The following is a 13633-nucleotide window of genomic DNA, read 5'->3' on the forward strand; positions in this document are numbered from 1 at the left end:
CTAAATGCATTCTTCTAAACCCAGTTTCATTTGGAAAAATGATGTTCAAATATTTAAAGAGAGAGAGAGAGAGAGGGAGAGAGAGAGAGAGAAATATTTAACATATGTATATATATATATATATATATATATATATATATATATATATATATATATATATATATATATATGTATAAAATTATTCCAACCAGTTTCACCTTCACTCTCCTGCTGGAACCTGAACGCTCATCCTTTCCATTTCTTTCTGTCGTTCAGACGCAGCTCTTTTTATATTCTAAAGGGTATTAATGTAAAAAAAATCCTTCTTAATTATTACTGAGCTGAGAGAAAAAAAAACAAAGCACAGGGATGAGAGAGAGAGAGAGAGAGAGAGAGAGAGAGAGAGAGAGTGGTCTCAGTTTACTACTTTACTGCAATGCGGCGAGGGGGAGAGAGAGAGAGAGAGAGAGAGAGACAGATAGACAGACAGACAGACAGACAGACAGATAGACAGACAGAGACAAAGACAGATGGAGACAAAGACAGAAAGACAGACTGTCTCTAGCCCATAAATACCTGAATGTAGTTATTCAGAACATGAATAAGATGAAAGAATGATATTTATTTAGATTTTTTTGTACGTTGTGTGTTAAATGTGGAATGTGAGAAAGAACAGATGTGAACAACTGCATTTTTTGTTTCTCATGCACAGACTGAGATGCTTCAATTATCTGAAACTAATTTACTATATATGTGTTTATATGCATTTGTGCAGAATATTACTGGCTTCCTGAAATTGAAGGGAATATAAAACCTGTATTTATGATCTAATCTGGATTGTGAATGTGAGAGGAAAACACTCTTCAAAAAAAAAAGAGTGATACAGAAAAGTGTACGAATTCCTCCAAGAGTGCATGCTATATCTACATGTTCTTTGTTATTTCCAGGCAGGTTGAATTGCTCCAGATGTGCAGAAGCTCGTTGTTTATATATACCCTGTAGAACCGAATGTGTGTTGGCTCGCCGCAGTCACAGATTCGGTTTTAGGGGAGTATATGAGCGACGCAAAAGCCCCGGCGCAGAGAGTCAGTCCTCAAAACCATGTTTTTACACATTAATCTCCCATAAACATCACTATATCATTTCAGAATAGAAAGGAATAAAGTATAGACACACACACACACACACACACACACACACTGCGCACCTTTACATTCCTACTAAACCAGAAACTTAAGTAAATAAAATATTGTTTTTTTTTAATCATTTAATCTAAAATGAATAAATGCAGTTCTGTGCACTCCAGTTTGAGACCCTAATACTAACATTTTTTCTTTTATTTATTTATTTATTTATTTATTTATTTATTTATTTATTATATATTACAGGCTGCATTACGGAGATTGAAGGCTGCCTTCATTAATAAACGAATTTCGTACAATAAAATAGTCTTTAATGAGCTCTAGGATTTTTTAGTGCTATTTCTCAATCTGTAGTTATTTTTTATTATATAGACTTTTAGTGTTTGTGTTTATTTGTGTGTTTTTTTTAAATGCTTTTTTTCTTTCTGTGTTTTTCAAATCGCGATAGAAATAATAAAGATATGAATTTGTAATAAATTCTTACTTTTTTTTTTTCTGTGTGTGATATTTCCTTATAAAAATATTTAAATACTAACCCTGGCACATCGACTGGCATAAAATCATACAAACTATTAAATAAACATTAAATAAAAAATGTGTTCGTTGTACATTTATTATAAAAGTGTATCAGAACTGTACTCATTATAACACTGAACAATGAATGAAAAAAAATGAACAAACAAAAAAAAATGAACAAACAAACAAACAAACAAACAAACAAACAAACAAAAAAACAATTGCTTGATAATTCCTGTCCTTAGCTGTAATCTAGCTCCCTCAGGGACTGAAGAAACTTTTATATGTTCTGTGAAAAAAATTGTCCATTCTAATGAGAACTGCTTTAGAAATCTTTTACTCAAACCTACTGCATAGATAGATAGATAGATAGATAGATAGATAGATAGATAGATAGATAGATGTGTTATTTTTGTTTTGTTCCTCTGAGGATCCTTTAAAATAATCTTACTACAGAGTCATTAATTAACTATTAAAACAATCTGAAACCATTTTCTCAAGCCTAGTCTATAAATTGTGCCATAGATAGATAGATAGATAGACAGACAGAAAGACAGACGGATAGATAGATAGATAGATAGATAGATTGTTTGGTTTGTTCCTGTGGGAGATCCTTTAAATGATCTATGAAAAATCTTACTGCATTACTACAGATTCATTAATTAACCATTTAAAAAACAATTAAGAAATCATTTTCTCGGTCCTATATTTTAGTGCATATTTTGTGCCATAGATAGATAGATAGATAGATAGATAGATATATAGATGTGTTATTTGTTTTGTTCCTCTGAGGATCCTTACTATAGACTCATTAATTAACAATTTAAAACAATTAAGAAACCATTTTCTCAAGCCTAGTGTATAAATTGTGCCACAGACAGACAGACAGACAGACAGATAGATAGATAGATGGATTCTTTGGTTTGTTCCTCTTGGGATCCTTTAAAATAATCTTACTATAGACTCATTAATTAACAAATAATTAGCCTATATTTTTAGGCTAGTGTATAAATTGTGCCATGGATAGATAGACAGACAGACAGACAGACAGACAGATAGATAGATAGATAGATAGATAGATAACACTAAAAACACTAAACCTAGCCTACTCCTCTTAAACACTATTTAGTTCTCAGCTTCCTGGGGTATTTTTACATTATTATTATTATTATTATTATTATTATTATTATTATTATTATTTACCCTTTAAACGCTCACCAAAAATATGAATAAAACACATATCTTTATTTATTTTGACGAAAAGATCGTTATACAGAAAATACAGAATACAGAAAAACAATCTCAGGTGAAAACGTGCAGGTTTCTCGACAGTTTTTTTTTTTTTTGTGAAAATTAGCCGTCGATAAACACTCACTCAGGACCTTTACCATGACAACCACCGGAAGTGGAGGGAGCTGATACCTGATTGGACAGAAACCCGGAAGCGCTACCTTACAGCGTCACTCCGCATCACTCTGTCGCTCCCTTGCTTTGCCCTTGTGTAGAAAATTAGCGTGTTTTCTTATTGAACATTATTGTATTATATTATATTATTGTGTTGCGGTTGAAGCAGAGCTGTTACTGCACCTCGACATGTCTCTCGCTGCAGAGGCTTTCGTCTCTCAGATAGCAGGTGTGTACATTTCAGCTGCTAATTAATTAGCTATGATGGCTAGCTAATAGCTGAGAAGTGTACTGATCTGTAACACACATCAGACCTTTGCAGTTGTTGTCTTGCTTTGGACGTGATTATTACTAAATATAGTAATTTCACTGCTTTCATTGCTTGATATATATTTATTTATATATTTATTTATTTGCTTGGTGACCTGTCATGTGTGTAGGCTAGTTAGCATGGAGCTAACTGGGTGAGGTTGGCATTGTGCACCGTTGCCACCCTCCTGCATGCTCATTGCTCATTGCTCATACCATGCCAGCTGGACGTCCTTGCTGCCATAAAGTCATTCCATGCTGCTGACTGCTGACCATCTCTTTCCAGGGAAAAGTAGCTAATGCATGCTGGACATTTTTGACAGATGACGTCATAACCCGATTTGCATATGGACTGAATCGTCATGATCATTTGCATATCAAAAACGTGTGGAAGATTTTCTTGAAAATCTTCTTGAAAAAAAAATAGAGGATTGTCAGAGTAGAAAATAATTGTAACGCAGTTATAATAGGAAGAAGTCGTTTTTGGTCACGGCACCACAAATGAACGGTTTACATATTTACATAACACTTTTTCTATAAAGACTGCAAATAAAATTAAGCAATGGTAGAGAGAAGTCAGGAAGTAGACAGGAAAGGGAACGATTACAGATGGAGTGACTGACTTTCATCCATGCATGCTGTCTTCAGATCAGGTCTATAGACCAAGAGGTTTATGGCAAAACTTCTTTTTATGGCAAAAATATCATTGTACACTTGTAATTCATTTTTAACATGGAATTCAATCAATGTGCAGTTTTATAAGGAAATGAGCTGTAAGCGTTACTGAGCATCTTGCAGAAGCAGCCACAGTTCTTCTGGAGACTTTGACTGTCGATTCGCTTATTTCTGCAGCGAAACCCAGCAGCCTTCATTATGTTTTTATCTGAAAAGTGTCTCTTATGGAATCTGCTGCTTTCTTTACTGACATACAAAAATTTTTCTGTAACATTTAATTTTGTGCTGGAAAACTAATGTTTGGAATCTAAAATGTTTTTGTACTAAAAATCTATAACAAAGTTTGTACTAAAAAAAAAAAATAGGGTGCCTAAGACTTTTGCACAGTACTGTATATAGCTCAAAAAATACATGCAATTCTTAATCACTTGTATGATGTGGGGTCTCTTTTGCAGCCGCAGAGCCATGGCCGGAAAACGCCATGCTCTATCAGCCTCTAAGGGGTGAGCCTGTCAAACTTTCATTTTAATCATCAGTGCAGTCTTTGCAGTTTAGTGCATTTGCCCTCAGCCTGCCTACAGCCTGATATTGTATTTCTTTCTTCCCCAGAGGATCAAATCCTCCTGTCTGATTGTGCATCATCTTTGGCAGTTCAGGTAAATGGAAAACAGACAGAAGCACAAAAGACCCTGGCATCATGTTATACATTAACAGAGATTCCCTGCTGCATTTTTTTTTAATACCTGATTATATACTGAAAAGTTTGTCTGTCGTTCAGGCGTACCTCAGGATGTTGGGCCTGCCGGTGCGAGTGCATTGCCGTGCTAATGCTGAGTACATGTCACCATCAGGTAACACTCATGATCAACGATCTCATTTTAATAGACTCCATTCAAATACACCTACTCAGTTAGGCGTAGTATTCACTTTACAGGCTAGAATCCAGATTTAGTTTTGAAAGTAACAATATTGTTTTAATATTGTGTTTTCGCTGTTGTTCATGACTTGTGTGAATCAGACAAGTGGTGTAATTTATTTGGAAAATGTGCTGGTTGTTTTAGAGCAGAAGTTTGTTCACACTATTAATAGATACAGAAAACATGAATGTTAACTGTCAAGTAATAAAAAAAACCCAACAAAATCAATATTAAAGCTTATAATGTGAATGTAACCTGATGCACAGACTTTAGTGGCTGTACATGAAGAGCAAACTGAGGACTGATCAGTTTTTAAAAAAAAAAAAAAAATTCCTGTTTTAGGGAAAGTTCCTTTCATCCACGTCGGTAATCAGGTTGTTTCAGAGCTGGGGCCGATCGTGCAGTTCACAAGAGCCAAGGTATGACCATGTGCGCATCTATCTATCTGTCTGTCTTTCTATCTATCTATCTATCTATCTATCTGTCTATCTGTCTGTCTGTCTATGTCTTATCTATGGCACAAAATATGCACTAAAACTATTTACAAAAGGAAAATTATTATTTGGATTTATATATTTTATGAGTAAAATCTAAATTGTTCAAATACCATCATGATTGTTCAAATACCATACTTTTGAGATTTTGTTAACTTTTCCTAGTTTTACCAAAGTCAGCATTATTTTTTGCTTCATTTTAAGTTGGTGTTCTCTTTTGCTTTTTTTCTTTCCCTCCGTTTCCACAGGGCCACTCTCTGAGCGACGGCCTGGATGATGTGCAGAGAGCAGAGATGAAGGCTTACATGGAGCTGGTCAACAACATGCTGCTCACAGCGGAGGTGCAGGGGAACACACACACACACACACACACACACACACTTCCCACTATTAACCATGGTTCAGTCATGTTTATGATCTGTCCTGTGTCCATGCATATGAACTTCATATTGTCTGTTTTTTTTCTTCTTCTCTAGTTGTATATTCAGTGGTGTGATGAAAATACAGCTGCAGAGGTAAAGTTATGAACATGTGCATATATAAATCTATAGATATATATCTAGATACTGAGTAGATTATCATATATGGAATACTGATATATATATATATATAATAAATAATATATATAATTTATATATATAATATATAAATAATATGTATGTATACACAGGATAGATAGATCTCTCTCTCTCTCTAATATATATATATATATATATAGATAGATATATAGATATAGATAGATAGATAGATAGATAGATAGATAGATGTGTAGAACATGATAAAAAAAAAAAACATCAATGGATTAAACTGTGGCTTTAGCAAAACTTTACTACGTCACTGAGAAAACCCTTTGTAAAACAGATGTCTGGTCCAGAAGGCTTGGTTGTATCTGGATGCACCTCATTTTTATAGACACTCTATGGAGCAAGATGCTGGGGACAGAGCTTCATGAACATGGGCAGGAATGGGGGACTGAGCTCAAGCAAAAAAATCATTCTAATGTTGAACCCACCTAACCATCCTGGGGAAAAAAAAAATTACCTAATGCACCTTTAAGTAGCTTTCACATCAGGCTTTCTGGTTTTTTTCTGTCCACATTTTTTTAAAAACATATTCTATTTATGCATATTCATATTCTACATTTCATTCCTCTAAAGGCTGCTAAACCTTCTTACATATAGTCTACTAGATTTTATTTTATTATATTCTGTTTTTATTATGTATCGTTGTTGCACTGTGGGACGAGGCACTAAGTCAAAACATTTCACATGTATGTAATATGTATGTGACAAATTCATGTGACTTTGAACCTTGAACATACGCTAGGGTTTCTCTAGTTTTCAGTTTTTTTTCTCTCTTCCTGCTGGGATTTCTCTTCTGTGAATTCAGTCCAACTGATCCCTGATTTTAGGAGAACATGAATGTTGGAATTAAACGCATCAGGATGGTAGATCCCCAGGACTGGACTTACGCACGTCTGATTTAGTTATAAAATCAGTTTTGTGTATGTTTAGATCACAAGGCCACGCTACAGCAGTCCATACTCTTGGCCTCTGAATCACATTCTGGCCTATCAGAAGCAGTGGGAGGTCCGGAGGAAGATGAACGCTATTGGCTGGGCAGGAAAGAGTCTTGAACAGGTCGGTATGAAATGAATGTGCCTTGTAATTCCTGTAGTGTGGTTCCTGTACTGATTTGCCTACGTGTTTGTGTGTGTGTGTGTTCTCTACTCTCAGGTGTATGAGGATGTTAGTCAGTGTTGTCAGGCTCTCTCACAGCGACTCGGAACCCAGCCTTTCTTCTTCAATAAACAGTACGCACCATATACACACACCAAATATACACACTGACACAGAGATGTGATGGTTTACCTACAAAAAAATTACCATTCAGAAAGCAAACAGCTAAACACATAGCATCATAACATATAAGCTAAAGAGTTGGCTTGAAATATTCTAGCAGGTTCCATACATGTTTAGTGTAAATTTGACCCAGCAAAGCCCTTGCTTAGATTTAAAGTGGTCACCATAGAGATGGTCAAGAATGTGACTTCAAGTCTGCTTTCAGTTAGGTGTAAAGTTTACAGCCGGTCGTAGTGGAAATTCAGTTTACGACCAGGTCTTAAAAACTACACCAAGAGGTTCCAATCAATTCAACTAACAATCAGACTTCAGCTCTGTTTACGGCAACTGCTCCCTGAACACTAACAACAGTTCTCTTAGCCAGTAATAATAATGATGATAAATTAATTTATGCCACCGTTCAGGGTGCCCAAGGACGCTGTACAGATAAATCACAGCATAATAACAAAGAAAAAGTAGAGTACATGTAAACTCTAAAAATACATTTGAAACAGATGCAGATTCTTTAGATGTTTTTTAGTACTTAAAATCATTCAATGTCATTTGAATGATGATTTTTTTCCCCCCGTAAATATCACTTATATTATATTAAAAAGTAAACCATTTGCCATGTGTAGGAAAACCATGAGTAAAAATAGGATAAAACATTATACCTGGAACTTAAAAATTTTTTTGTAAACAAAAATTGTTAAAGTTCATGTCTAAAATATATAATGTTGATGACCAAAATTATAGAAAAAAATCAGTTTTGAGGAGAAGGAAAAAAAAAAACTTGACATAATGTATGCAGTTTTTGATGCAGCAGATTTTGGAGGTAAAATTCTATAATTAAAAAGTGTTAATTTCAGTCTGGCACAATTTTAGGGGGGATTTTCTGTAACGTTTGTCAAGACTGTGACTTATATCTTATATTTTCCTACAAACAGCTTTAATTGACAGTCCATAAGTGTGAAAACTGCAAAAAAGTGTTAGGTCATGTTCTGGAAGTTTGCTCTACTTAAATAATTTACATTTCTGCTGCAGTATTACATGCTGAATCTCATCCTTGTTGAAAATGTGAAGCAGATTTTGCATAAAAGTGTGTAGTGATTTAATAATTCTAACACACACGCTGTTTGAAACTGTTGAAGGCCGACTGAACTGGATGCGCTGGTGTTCGGTCACCTCTTCACAATCCTGACCACCCGCCTCACCACCGACGAGCTCAGCGAGAAGGTCAAGTCCTACAGCAACCTGCTCTCCTTCTGCCGAAGAATCGAACAGACTTATTTTGAGTCGCAGGACAGAGACAGCCAATCAGGGGCCTCGGATTACTCAAAAGGCCCCTCCCTTATGTGATGCCCCGCCTCCTTGCCTTCCTTTTAACCACTGATCTGAAGTCATGTGAGAAAGTGATGTGACTGATCCTGAGGCATCATATCGTGATGAATCGTGATTCAGTCTATTGCACACACAGATTAGTGGAAGACAGGAGGAGGAGGTCAGATCAAACCGACACACCCGACGTTCCTCAGTGTTTAAAAGTACTCCGACATTCTTTCCATCTATCTGTTTGCCTGATCACTACACAAGCAGGTCAGAATATAGTATAGATCAAGACTGAAATATCTATTTAGGTGCAATGTTCTTTTTACATACAAATACTAAACTCCTCGGGGGTTTTCTCCAAACTTGTGTATATCTAAACAGTATGTTTGGAAGAGCACTGTAATTCCTAAATGATTCATTCTTTCAAGAGATGTACATACCTCGAATTAAAGCTGACATCCTGCATGTGAACCTCCTTGCCTTTATTTCATTTCAAATCCAAAGCACTGGAGTCCAGAACTGAAAGAGTCCAGTTAAAAACAGAATGCTCTGTTTGTTTGTTTGTTTGTTTGTTTGTTTTTGGTACTTCAGACTTGCCTGTCAATTCTGACTTGATGATCTGAATTAAATTACACTGTACACTGATAGTTCTTGAAAATAGTGCTGGTAGTTGTATTGAACATCCAGTAGATGGCAGCATTGCTTTGGAGTGGCTGATACAAGTCAGAACACGTGGTACAAACATGGCGGAGAAGCAAATTTGGCTGCTTTCTAAGGAACAAAGCACCACTTTTACAGCACTGACTACCTGAACAGAAGCAAAATCTGTTTTGTCCTCAAGAGGGGTTTTATTTTTGCTCTCATTTCCCTTTTTAAATAGTTTATTACAGTTTTTTAAAATATAAATATAATAGCACTGCTGTATAGGTCAGTAGTGACGTGTCGTACACGAACGAGTCGGCTCACTGATCCGGATCTTTTGGGTGAACTTTGAGAGTCGACTCGCATATGAACCAATGCACTGCTCTTTGTTTAAAATGTTGTGTATATAGGCTAATCAGTGTATTAGAGGGTGCAGATAATGCAAAGTTACCAAGATCAGTAGAAACCATTCAATATTATTCTATTTATCTATCTATTTATTTATTTATTACTGAATTTGTTGAAAGGATCTTCAGTATGAACATCAGGGTCTTTTTTTCCAGAGTTTTTTTTTTAAGCTTTAAATCTATACTACCCAAGTGAGGTTATCCACTGAAAAATGGATAAGCTGTAGGCATAACTGTTTAATAAATAAATTTTAATGAAACCCAGACACAGCAGACACAGTAATATTAATGCATGCTTACTGTATCTAATGTAGTGCCATGCTGATTTTACACAATCAGTTTTAGAGAATGTAGTGTAAATTAGTGTTATTTTTCTAATTAGAAAGTAACAATTTCAGCTAATCAAAACAATCACTGGTGGAAATATTGCAAAAAAACAACCCCAAAACATGTGAGCTGTTCAGGAGCCAAAAGAGTCGACTCTTATTTCTTGAGCGGAGTCAAATGATCTGACTCACAGAAAGCAGAGAATCCTGGGTAATGGGAGAACCCTGAGACAAAGTGAGGGGGGAAAAATGGCACTTAAAGACAAACAAAAGATATGTGAGTGTTCATATACACAATATATACATTCAGTTAATTGTAGGTTATTCTTGCTCAGTGATTCATCACAAAAAAATTGTCCAGGAGAGTGTAAATAGGATTATTAATTTGTCAGGAAGTCTAAAATTCATACTCAAGACCAGACTGACCCTCTGTGAGAACAACACTGTTCAATGTCATGGCACAGATCATGAATATTGTATTAAAATGGGTTGCGCTAATGAAAGCTTGCAATTCATTAGTTCGCCATGAAACATTGGTACTCACTCCTCGTTAGTATAGTGGACAGTATCTCCGCCTGTCACGCGGAAGACCGGGGTTCGATTCCCCGACGGGGAGACGCAATGTTTTTTCCTCCCTCTCTGTGAACATACAATAAAACCACATCAGCGTATTCATGGTCCACAACCTTAAGAGTGTCCTTCTTACCATGGTGCTTATTTAGCAGACTGTCGATGGCGTTCTTCATTGGTGATGTCCAGGGTTTATGGTGCAGTACACACACCCGTCCACCTGTCTTCACAGGTCCAGTACAGGCGCTCCTCAGTGAGGACGGCAGCAGCAGCATGGATTTGGTTTCTATAGCAAACAGATTAGAGTAACATAAATGATTAGATCCTGAATACAACAAAAAAGATGAGTGTTTTGTGCATTACTTTTTGTGCATGTGAAACCTTTACCTGTGTCTGCCATAGGCTCAGTGGAGACACCTGATGGTGCAGCGATAGAGAGCAGAGTGGTTTCTATACCCAACAGAGGAAGGAGGACCTGATATCATTGTTTACCTGTGATTGCCAAAAGCTGGATGGAGACGGGATGGTGCAGACAGGAGGGATGGTGTGCGTATGGGTTCTGTAACAAACACAGAAGAGAGTAATTTTAGTGATTAGTGTATAAGAACAATCCTACCTGTGTTGTGTGCTATGTGTATGATAAATATTTACCTGGCGCTGTCGGAGACTCGGATGCTCTGTTTGGAATCACGTCTGCTTTAACGGCAGGATCAGCAGGAGGGAATACAGGAGACTGAAACAACTTGGGTGGATGTGTGGAGGATGATAGCATGAGCTCTGACTCGGCAGAAGGTGAGCAGCTCTGCACAATGAGTAGAACCTGTCTTGCTCCTGTGTACTCATTCAGAGACTTGAATTAAGGTCCTGATGGAAATGGTATCCCTCCTACTAAGCTGTTCCATTAAAGGAGATCCAAATAGGAACTTTGGCCTCCTCATCCTGGACATGGTTCAGCTGCAGTGTTCCACCATACCTGTACAAGATCCCAGGTGATGCTCAGGATCACTAAGGCAGCCACTCAGGATGTGCAGACGTTAAATCCGCCATGATTTACGCTTAAGCATAAGGGCTTTAATGAGAGGATTCATCTTTAAAGAATTCATCTTTAGCCAGGTGGAATTGGTGGAAAACTCTCTGCAACTTTAGATGTTGCACAGGAATCCCTAAAAGATTAAAAATAAACAGAAAAACACAGCCACAATCATTAACGCTGATGTATACATCGATGTGTCAACTAAATGTTGCTTTATGTCATTCTAACATAAATTTAATCAAACAAATTTCTTTTATTCACATTTCAAGCTATACAGATGGAATGCCGTTGAGGTAATTACAATACTGTGCTGTCAAACATCCTAAAATGGCAATTCAGTTTCAATTAGGCCTTTTTATTCAGTTTTTATGCAACATCTGGATATCAGATGAGGCTGAAGTTGTTAAATTCGTCCCCACAAAACATTTCCAAAAGGACATTATGAAATAGTTTCTTTTAAAATAATATCTTGAAACATGTCTGGGCCCTCAGCAGTCAGCAGACCTTTGCACCATGTTGACTGATATTACATTTTGTTAAATCATCAATGTCAATGTTGGATAACTGGAAATAGATAGATAGATAGATAGATAGATAGATAATCACATGTTAAATGACAAGTTAAATCATTTCAGAGCCAAAAAAAACAGACTCCAAATTCACCAAAGACTCTGAAACACTCACTAATGTAAAAGTTATTGAACTTTATAACACTTGTTCCCTGCGTTATAAAGCGTTACTACCACCAAATGTAAAAAGTTTTATGGTTTAGCATACCATTCATGAAAAAACACATAATATAGGATATACTAATATACTCTTACACTGCATAGACAACGTACAGTCATGCATTTATTAAAAGAAAAATCTTTTAAGTTATTTAAAAAAGAAATCTTACCGCAGAGGTAGTAGTTTAGGAAGTCTTAAGATCCACACAGCACGGGTGCAGGACAGGAGGAAAGCTTCAGGTGCAGAGTGAGACGCAACAGCGCCACAAAGCGTTAGTGGCCAAAAATATATTACATCCCTAGTGGTTCAGTGCTACCACAGAGACCACGGTTCGATTCCCCGACAGGGAAACACAATTTTTTTAATTAAATAATTAATTTTTACTCCTTTTTGTGAACACTGGAAAACTTTTATGACTACAGTCCAACTATAAAATTAAACCACATGCCCTACATGTGAAAAAAACAAAGTGAAAATAATTATGTGCAGAAATCAAACCACATGCCCTTCATGTGAAAAAATAAAGTGAAACAAGGTGAAGAAAGCTCACCTTGCTCCTCAGATCATGGTGAATGTCTATCGCTGTACCATTGAAAGCATCATCATAACCTGCATCACAGTATGGTACAACGACTGCACAATGACTGTATGACCTGAAGGCACTACAGCGGGTAGTGAAAGCTGCCCAACACATCAGTGGAACACAGCTGCCCAACATTCTGGACATTTATCAAAAGCATTGCTTGCAGAGAGCGAGAGGCATTATCAAGGCCACCTCCCATCCCCACCATGGACTGTTTATACTTCAACCATCAGGAAAACGCTACAGAAGTCTGTGTTGTTGCACAAAAAGTCTCATGAACAGCTTTTTCCCTTCAGCTGTACTAATGCTGAACTCAGCTTCTAAGCCTCCACCTAATAACTAAACAGTAGCATTAGACACCATAGTACTGTATTGTACATTACTGATATTACCTGCAGTTATTTACCTGCAAGTACTTGCACTTTACTGCAATTATCTGTCATTACTACAATTATTTATATCTATGCTGTATCATATTGCATGCGTCATGCTGTTTACCTCTACCTGTATACTGTTTATCTCAACTTACTGCATTCCTATTTATTCCATTTAACTTAACTGCCATTTGCATTACTGGTATGCATCATACTGTTAACTTTTACCTATACACTGTTATCTTAACTTATTGCACCATAACCTTATTACCTCGTTTAACTTATTTGCTGTTTGCCCTACTGTTTGGATGCTAACTGCATTTTGTTGTCTCTGTGCTTGTACTCTGACAATGACAGTAAAGT

General features: G+C 36.5%; 1 protein-coding gene, 1 long non-coding RNA gene and 1 other non-coding gene across 3 annotated transcripts; 2 read left to right on the top strand and 1 right to left on the bottom strand.

Moving 5' to 3' along the window:
- The first annotated feature begins 3071 nt into the window (after window positions 1-3071).
- Window positions 3072-9077, top strand: mtx2 (metaxin 2). Its single transcript, XM_026933655.3, has 10 exons — window positions 3072-3270; window positions 4481-4528; window positions 4635-4681; window positions 4804-4876; window positions 5285-5361; window positions 5685-5777; window positions 5913-5951; window positions 6951-7076; window positions 7173-7249; window positions 8429-9077. Exons 1-10 carry the CDS (start codon window positions 3231-3233, stop codon window positions 8634-8636), a joined length of 828 nt encoding a protein of 275 aa, XP_026789456.1. The 5' UTR covers window positions 3072-3230; the 3' UTR covers window positions 8637-9077.
- A 93-nt stretch (window positions 9078-9170) lies between these two features.
- LOC113538523 (uncharacterized) lies at window positions 9171-12545 on the bottom strand. Its single transcript, XR_003403855.3, has 4 exons — window positions 12483-12545; window positions 11203-11714; window positions 10939-11110; window positions 9171-10837 (listed from the first exon to the last, which is right to left on the bottom strand). It is a non-coding gene; the product is annotated as an uncharacterized LOC113538523 (long non-coding RNA).
- trnad-guc (transfer RNA aspartic acid (anticodon GUC)) lies at window positions 10526-10597 on the top strand. Its single transcript has one exon. It is a non-coding gene; the product is annotated as a tRNA-Asp (tRNA).
- Window positions 12546-13633: the final 1088 nt, after the last annotated feature.

This window comes from Pangasianodon hypophthalmus, chromosome 2 (assembly GCF_027358585.1).
Source record: "Pangasianodon hypophthalmus isolate fPanHyp1 chromosome 2, fPanHyp1.pri, whole genome shotgun sequence".
NCBI lineage: Eukaryota > Metazoa > Chordata > Actinopteri > Siluriformes > Pangasiidae > Pangasianodon > Pangasianodon hypophthalmus.

What these genes read in the sequence shown, in the direction of transcription:
- mtx2 (XM_026933655.3), top strand. Translation starts at nt 3,231, where the DNA reads ATGTCTCTCGCTGCAGAGGCTTTCGTCTCTCAGATAGCAG. An exon ending in GCTCTATCAGCCTCTAAGGG is followed by an intron (nt 4,529 to 4,634) that starts GTGAGCCTGTCA and finishes TTTCTTCCCCAG; the next exon opens with AGGATCAAATCCTCCTGTCT. An exon ending in TGAGTACATGTCACCATCAG is followed by an intron (nt 4,877 to 5,284) that starts GTAACACTCATG and finishes TTCCTGTTTTAG; the next exon opens with GGAAAGTTCCTTTCATCCAC.